General features: G+C 31.3%; 1 protein-coding gene across 1 annotated transcript; it reads left to right on the top strand.

Annotated features, from left to right (window-relative positions):
- Positions 1-5,210: 5,210 nt before the first annotated feature.
- On the top strand, positions 5,211-8,887 carry LOC131618388 (agamous-like MADS-box protein MADS3). The gene is given in 10 exon segments (XM_058889621.1): positions 5,211-5,554; positions 7,185-7,266; positions 7,463-7,524; positions 7,665-7,764; positions 7,915-7,956; positions 8,203-8,244; positions 8,336-8,431; positions 8,434-8,469; positions 8,471-8,493; positions 8,585-8,887. Coding segments are annotated over 10 exon segments (753 nt in total). The 5' UTR covers positions 5,211-5,372; the 3' UTR covers positions 8,673-8,887.
- Positions 8,888-9,239: the final 352 nt, after the last annotated feature.

The raw sequence follows: 9,239 nt of genomic DNA, 5'->3' as shown, positions 1-9,239 counted from the left end.
ACAAAGGTGGAAGGAATAAAAAGGAAGTGGTCTTAAGTGAACTCATTAGCACATGAGATTCCTGAGAAGTCACACACATATTATGAATTGTAAAGGTATTGTCAATTCATTGATAGGTCTATGTATTAACTAGTACCATAGCATTTTGCTTTTGAACCCAAGTGAAACATCTTTCAAATTGCTTTCATTTCAATGTCTTTATATAAGACTTGTGGGGTTCAAGATACCTCCATCAACCAATCCAACAAATTTCTGTGTATATGGGAAAAAGACCTAATTGTCACTTTTTTTTTTTTTTTTTTTTTGAAATCAAGAAATATATTAACCAAAACCAACCATTCGGAATTACAACACCAAAGAACCAAAACACAGAAAATTACAAACCGATTAAACTCTAACTTAAGTAAAACAATGGGTTATTGCTAAACTCATAGAAGTTATAATTGGAATGAGTAATTTTCCCGATATAAGACCATCTCCACACTAGCGCCTTACAATTGTCACTTGAATAACACTTTTTTTCTTTAAAAAGTATTTTGATTATCAGAAAAGTTAAGTAAAATATTAATAACTTTTTAATTAGGATTTGAATTCCGATTTTATCCAACAATTATAATTATTTTTAATCTAATAATTAAGTGATTGAAATTTTACTATGTTGCAGATTCGAACCTGAACTGCAGTCAGATATTTTTGCATAGCTACCGACTGAAGTCGTTTAATGAAATCGAAAAATTAAAATTTAGTTGATTTTATTCTCTAATTAATTTTTTACTCAATCTATGTGTGAATTAATTAAGCAATATTTTATTTTTAGTTTTAGAAAAAAACAGAATTTGAATATTAATTTTGCTAGCTGGTCTATTTTAATTAAGAGACATGTGTATCACATGTTTATCATGAGGTATATTATTTGATTTTTGATGTTTCTTTATTGGGCTTATAGGTCCCTTTTTTCATAAATTAATAATATTATTTGGTTTTTGCTATAATGATTGAAACAGTTTCGTTTCTATGATATACATGTGTTCTTATACTTTTTCATTTGTCTCTTGAAATTTAGTATACTTTTAGGTTTTCTTTTATCAATTTGCTTTTTCTATTTTATGATATTTCTTTCTTTTAAAATCATTTAAAATATAAGTTGAAAATAATTTGCAACTTAATTAGGTTTAGTTGATTTCAAAGAGACGAATTAAAGACATCTAAATATGTATGAGTGATATTTTTCTCGAATTCAAAGAGTCTTAGAAAGACCGCGAGTGTTTCGAAATCACTCAAAACTCAAAATTTACAATTTAGCTGCAAAAACTAATAATCTACATTTTTAGCTCCCTAAATAAAAAATTAAGTATTTTTTTTTAAGTATAAGGAGTAGCGAAAAATGATGCGTGAATTAGAAAAACTAGATTGGTGTTAAATTGCAAAAAATCATGATCTATATTTTTAGCACCATAAATAAAAAATAAGTTTTTTTTAAGTATAATGAATAGTGAAAAATGATGTGCGAATTAGAAAAAATAAAATGACGTTAAACCGAAGGAAGTCAAGTCAAATGTTGGACATTACTCACACTCATCAACGAACGCTAACACACATGTCACTCGCGTGAATAAAAAATACGGCTTTCAAGTTTAGATTTTGTAGACCGTAATATTTAGTTACTAAAATAGAATTACCGTTGTATATTCCATTTTACACACAGTGAATTAAATTTCTTGCTTTTTTGCAATTTGTCTATTTTACTTTACAGTTTATTTATATTTTTATTTGTTTAGTTCCTCGAAAAAATCAAACATTCATACTTAAGACTAATTGGATGAGATAAGACACTAGTGCATGAGTTGAATTTAAAACCAATTTTCAAAGTCATTCTAAGGTGTTTTTGAACTAGCTTTTTGTTTAGCAACATTAACTAGTGCAGGAGTTCAAGACAACCCTTCTCTCCCTTGAAAAGATGGAAGACGAATTGTCAAAGTGTTAAGACGAATCGCTTAAGACCTATGATAAATATTGTAAACGTACTAAAGAGTAGGTGACCTTTTTGCATTCCGAACTGGACCCGGGGGAACTTGATCTTTTCAAGGTGATCAAGGACAGACAATTGGTAGATGAGGAAGACAAATCTCATGCATCAACGCTGAATCCTATTGATGGAGCAGAGGCTTCCTCAAAGAAGAATGAAAGGTTCCTTTACTTTGGACAAAGGGCGAGTTAATGAGAAAGAGGGTTGCTAGGCTCCCGATATGAAATTCTGTCCTTCATGGGCTTCTTGTAATTATGCTCTTTGGAGTTTTTGTAAACACGTCATTTAAGGGTTTATTATCAATGTAGTTCTCTTTGATATCCCTATCGGGAGAGTGCATTCTTTAGTGAAGATCCAACTTGTATGCTTCCTCTTAGGGTGACAAGTATCCTTCATTGAAGATTCAATATTAAATTTTCTCTTAGGGCGGCAAGGATATTTCATTGAAGGTCTAACGTAAAGTCTCCTCTTAGGGCGATAAGGACCTTCATAAAATTTCCTCTTAAGACATAAAGGATCTTTCATTGAAGGTCCAACATAAAATTACCTCTTAGGACGACAAGAATCCTTCATTGAAGGTCCAGTGTAAAATTTCCTATAAGGGCGGCAAGGATCCTTCATTGAAGGTCATTCACAAAAGTGCCTCTTAAGACGGAAAACATCCTTTATTTAAGTTATAAAGTAAAATTGTCTTTTAGGACAACAATGATCCTTCGTTTAAGGTTCAACGTAAAATTGTCTCTTAGGGCTGTAAGGATTCTTCATAGAAGTTTTGGCGTAAAACTGCCTTTTAGGGTGACACAAATTCTTCATTTAAGGTCGAGCATTAATTGCATCTTAGGATGGCAAGGATCCTTCATTGATGGTCCAACATAAAATTTATTCTTAGGGAAGCAAAGATCCTTCACTAAAGGCCTAATCTAAAACTATATACAAACCTTCAAAGATCAAGAAGATAAGACGCCTCATTGAAAACCCTGCCTCTACAGGGGAAAAGAGTGTTACCCCTTAAATTAAAATTCGTCTTGGAAGAATGTTCATTGAAATGGCAAGCTCGAAGGCCTCGCGTTAATCATCCAAAACATCAAAGTAACTATTTAACTTAATACAACAGATTATTAAGCTTCAGGATCCTTGTATACCGCTCATAGTTATTACTTGACAAATCCACGTTCTTTATAGATATGGCGACCAACTTCTACCTTATTATAGTACGGTCTTGTTTGATATCACAAACCTCCTAAGGCTTACTTGGACCTCCTATGGACTTTTTTAAGCGTCTTCCTTTCCTTCTTGGGTTCCATTCCGGGGTCCAGGTCATCAAAGTTCATTCTTTGTGCATTTGGTGATAAAGTGTTGATTATAGCCATCGTGCCCTCTTTAATATCAAGTTGTCATGATAACACCTTCTGGCGCCCGTCTAGTAACAAATACTTCATGCATAGATACAAGGTCGATAGAGCGACGCACAAGAGGTTGAAGGCGTGCCTACCTATGATTATATTATAAGAGGATGAGGCTTTAATCACAAGGTATCTCACTTTCATCTTCTTTGAATTTTACTTTAGCTCAAACACCATCTTGAGGGTGATGTAGCCTTTCACTTGTACATGCTTGCTTGAGAAGCCGACTATTTAACTTTGAAATGCCTTAAGCTCATATGGATTTAACTTAAGCCATTCAAATGCATCCTATTATATGGCATATTCAAAACTCCCTTGATCAATCAACACTCGCGTGATCTCACTATCATTGCATAAAACGGTTATGACAATGGGATCATTATCGTGGGGACGAATCCCAATGATATCCTTGTTAGAGAATGTGATCTCGTGTTTTAGAGTGTTTTCTAGGTCTGATTTGGATTTGGAAGAAGAATCTTATATGGTCATAAATTGTTGTGTATATCTTCTTCAAGAGGAGTTGTATTCATCATCCCTAGCAAAACCTCCATCTAGAGTATTGAGAGTGCAACAGACTGGCCGGTCTTTTTCTCTGCCCCTGCTCCTTTCCCTTTCAGGATATGGAGCTTTCTTGTGGATCTCGCCCTTGATATTTGCAGCCTCCTCCTAATTGGTGGGAGATGCCTAAAACATACTTCCTCAGAGGCCCTCCTAAGTGAGCTACTTTATCTCATTCTTCAACTTGTAGAAATCCTCCATATGGAGACCCTTCACCTTGTGAAACTTCCACCATCTACTAAGATATATGGAGACATAATGTCATTCTTGGGGGCCGGTGGAGGCGATATGTCATGAGTATAGAAGACTTCGCGCCATATCTAATCTTGGCAAGGGCTGAGTAGCGTAAAGCTCTCAGCGGGTCTCCCACTATGTTTGAAGGTCACACAATCTCTTATTGGTGAGGTATAGTAACTCATAGGTTGTTGGTGTGATGCATCAGAAGCTTCAAATGTTTTCTCGTGGGAATTCCTTGTCTTTTTCTCCATGTTACTCTCCCCACCCTTGATATAGCATTCGACCCAATGATTTCTTCCATGGAAGCCGCCGACCTCTATGCAAGGGACTCGTTGAAGTGTCTAGCCCTCAAACCATTCTCAGAATGCCCCACAATCCATATATAATCAACAAAAGAATGAATAAGAAACGATAACTATATAGCCGATACATTATTCGTTCAATAAACCTAAAAAATAAATCATTTCCTATACAAAGAGGACATAGGAGAAACTCTTTCGAGACCAAATAAAAATGACTCTTCCTTTAAGTTCATCAATTATTTAGTCCCTCCCCCTTACATCATAATTTACAAAATAGTAAATACCATTTACTAGCCATCACAATATCCTAGTCACATTTTTCTACAAACCTATTGGTCAACCTGCAAAACCTTCATCATCACTCTTCCAAGTTAACCAGACTCTCTGCAGAAGGTGGTTAGTGCATTTCCACAAATGCTGCTATCTGATGTTGAAGTCTAAAGAGCCATCACATGGGCGCGTGGACCCACAAGCGCGTGAAACATTCAATCATACACACACATTACATTACATATCTTAATTTCCTTGCCCTAAACTTCATCAATTAAAATACACATCATCAAAGAGAAGAAAAAAAAACATATGAAGTAACTATAAGAGACCATATTATACTAAAATTAAATAAAAAAAAGAGAATAATTATAGTTTCCATTTTTTTGTAATAATAGATCAAATTTGTCCCTTTTTATATAGCACACAAACTTTCATTTCTCTCATAAAACAAACCATTCTCTTTCTCCTTCTCTCTCTCTTTCTATATTGCACTAAATCAAACACTCTTGTATTCATATAAATAAAGTTAGAATTTATTGTTCCAAGACACAGAAAAAGAGAGAGAGAAAAAAAATGGGAAGAGGAAGAGTTGAATTGAAGAGGATAGAGAACAAAATAAACAGACAAGTAACTTTCTCAAAAAGAAGAAATGGTTTGCTCAAGAAAGCTTATGAACTATCTGTTCTATGTGATGCTGAAGTTGCCCTCATCATTTTCTCTAGCCGTGGGAAACTCTATGAATTTGGAAGTGTTGGGTATTTTTCTTTTCCTCTCTCATTTCTAAAAAAATTATCTTTAATTAATTTTGCATTTTTTTATGAAATATTAATTTTTTTACTACTATTTTTGTTAGGTTCAAATCCCAATGATTTGTAGAATTTTTTTTTTCTTTGTTTAATATTTTGGGTTTTGTGATGATGTTATTGTAACTTGTTTTTCTTAGCTTTCTTCTTTGCATCACTTTCTTTCACCAAAATGGTTTCTGAAATTTTGCTTTTAAGATTTAACTATACATAAGTACTTTTTACTCATTAGTTTTTTTTTAACAGTTCTTTAAAACACCTGATAGATAATATAAAGATTTGAGTTTCACCTTTCAAAATTATGAAATAGTACAAAAGTTATAGTTATTTCTTCTTCTTCTTTCTCTGAAGAGAGTCAGAGAAAAGAAAAAATTGGTGAGGAAAAAACAATGATGATATGATAATATTAGATTTGTGGTACTTTTCTTTTGGTTTATTGGTGTGAAAATATGAAAAGTACTAGCCTGTGCAGTTTGTGTTTTCACTATCTTTTGTACCATTGTGTGTAAGATCTAGGGCTTTTTCCAAAATCATGTTGTGAAAAATAATTGAAGTTATAGACTTTTTAACATTGGAGTTTTTAAGCTTTGTCCATATTTCTTTTAGGTCTTTAATCTTTTGGTTCTATCATTGTTTCTTTTCTCAGTTATCTAAACCAAATGGTTTTAAATTTGGATTTTTTTTTTCTTTGGATTTTTAGATCCATTATATCTCTCTCCCATATGAATTTTCTCAGTTATCTCTCCCCCCGTGTGTATTTTTTTAATGTCTGTAATAGAAGAATTTTCTTAACTAGCATCAATTAGTTGTAGATTAATTTCGTTATTTTCATAATTTTAATTTTTTTCTGTCTTGTTTATAGCCTATTTAAATTTTTACAAAATAATTTCTTGTATTTTTTTAAAAATGACAAAATCTCTTCTTTTGCAACAAAAAACATGTGTATTGAAGTTTCTTTTGCAAAATTTAATTTAAAATTTGAAACTCATCCAATCAGAAATGTCTTCCATTAATAAAGAGTTTTCTTTCCCTTTATTTTATTGCTAGCCCTATAAGGTTTAAAAAAATTTAAAGTAAAAAATAAAAATATAAAATTAAGCCCAAATTAATTAGTTTTATTCTTTATTTTTTTTTGTTTTATATTTTTACATTTAATCTAATATATTGAAACTCCTACCACATTATTGATGTGATTGTGTTGATTTCCATATAGTAGTACTTCCTTAAAAGGAAATGTAAGTAAAAAAAATTTAAAAGTTGATTTATCTAATTTAATTTTAATTAGATAAATCAACTTTTACAAGCTCTTTTGTATTTATAATTTATTTAATTTTTGAAAGTTGAGTTCATGCTCAAAATCATTAGGGATTGCTAAGTTAATTGGACTTTTGGTTTTTCTGCTTCATAATTTATTTTTATTTTCCTTCTTACTAATTCCATCATTTAAATTTCCAAAATTAAAAACAATATATACTTTATGGTGGTTGAAATTTGGATAATTTATCTAAACTAAAAATTTCTTTGTTGTTCCAAACTAAAAAAAAATATCTTTGACCTAATACTGATCAAGTTTTCTTCACAGCACTACCAAAACTATTGAGAGATACCAACGCTGCTCTTTCAATCCTCAACAAGATGATCACCAAATCGATTGCGAAACACAGGTAAATAATCATCATCCACTACTAAAAAAATCGAAATTTAGAACTGGAAAAAAAGAAAAATTCGAGAATAGGCCTCAAAAAAATACTATTAGAGAGACACAAAATTTAAAATTTTCATTTCAATTTCAATTAATTTTTCAAAACGGAAAAATGTATTAATTTAACACACTTCACACATTTTTGTTTTATCAAATAGAGTTGGTTCCATGAAGTGTCTAAGCTGAAAGCAAAATATGAGTCTCTTCAAAGGACTCAGAGGTATTAATTAATTACTATATAGTTTTGTATTCAATTTTCATATATATGTTATATAGTACTAACAATGCATGATTGAAAAAAAAAATGATAAGAAAACAAGATGTGAAAATTTACTTTACAATGTAATGTCATTTCTGCAGGCAGTTGCTTGGAGAAGATCTTGGACCTTTGAACATAAAGGAGCTGCAGAATCTTGAGAAACAGCTTGAAGGTGCTTTAGCACAAGCTAGACAAAGAAAGGTATAATACACTTATGCACGTATCTATCTATTTTTGTTTTCTACTTTTTCCTTTTCTTTATTACAATTCAAGAACTATTAAAAAATTTAAATAAGCTCTAGAATTTGGAGAAGTTTATAACTTGATTAAATTAAGCTCTTTCCTTTGCAGACACAAATTATGATTGAACAAATGGAAGAGCTTCGAAAAAGGGTAACATCGATCATCGAAACATTTTTTGTCCTATGATCTTATTTTTACTATTATTGATGTCACCGACTATATTTAATGAGATAAGACTTGATTGTTGTATCTGCATTATGTAAGTCAAAGTTCATTTGTTAGACGTGCACCGATAAATTTCCATTTTGGTTCGGAATTCGTTCATACAAAATTACTTGTATATTTTAAGACCAACTTTGGTAGGATTTCTCATTATAATTTTCGATCATTTTGTAGGAACGCCATCTAGGTGACATGAACAAGCAACTAAGACTCAAGGTTGCACAAGGAACATGTTCATATATAAATTCATTACCTTTTATACTAATTTTTTTCTTTTAAATATTGCTTATAAAAACTTCATTTTCAGCTTGAAGGAGAAGGGTTTAATCTTAAAGCAATGGAAAGCTTGTGGAGCTCAAACTCAGTTGCTGGAAGTAGCAACTTTACATTTCAGCAACCTCAAACTCAAACCAACCCCATGTCTATGACTATGGATATCCAAGCAGAACCCTTTTTGCAAATAGGGTAATGAAATTTTCTTCATTTTTATATAAATTTACCACACTTATAATTTCAATGGTAATAGATTCTGATGTTAACTGTCTTTATTGGACAGATACCAACAATATGTTCAAGCTGAAGCATCCAACGTTTCCAAGAACATGGCTTGTGAGACTAACTTCATGCAGGGATTTTTCCTTTGATAATTATAATGAATCAAATATAAGATTTACCTTATATATTGTTTATATATATGGTTTTTAGATTTATGATTTGGCAATTATTATTATTATTATCAGCACAAAATTGTATCTTTGTGACAAACTTCAGACTCCTATAGTTGTAATTGGATACAAATATAGATAATGGTCTTTTACTTATATTTAAAACAATGTTGATGTTTGAACTTTCAAGTTTAATTGAACCTATATACATATGTGTATTTGTTTCTTTTCTGACCATCCCTCATGAGCTTTTCTCCTATCTTTATGTACTTATCTGTTTGAATTTGGATGTAAATTTTTTTTTTTAACATTTTCAAAATTTTAGGAAAAAAAAAATTCCTAAATATTTACATATGTTAAAAAATATTTTTTAACATATGTAAATGTTTTCAAATTCTATGTTGGGGAAAAGTTTAGCTGGAATTTATTTAATTTAGAAAAAGGTGATAACTAATGTTGAGGCTAGTTGTGTATTGTGTGGGCAGCAAGCCCGTATCAACCATGCACATGTGGACTTATATGTGTAACACCTCAAAATACTCTTTA

The sequence above is a fragment of the Vicia villosa genome, linkage group LG7 (assembly GCF_029867415.1).
Source record: "Vicia villosa cultivar HV-30 ecotype Madison, WI linkage group LG7, Vvil1.0, whole genome shotgun sequence".
Lineage (NCBI taxonomy): Eukaryota > Viridiplantae > Streptophyta > Magnoliopsida > Fabales > Fabaceae > Vicia > Vicia villosa.
Note: the sequence above shows the minus strand (reverse complement) of the source record. Positions and strands in the feature narration are given on the sequence as shown.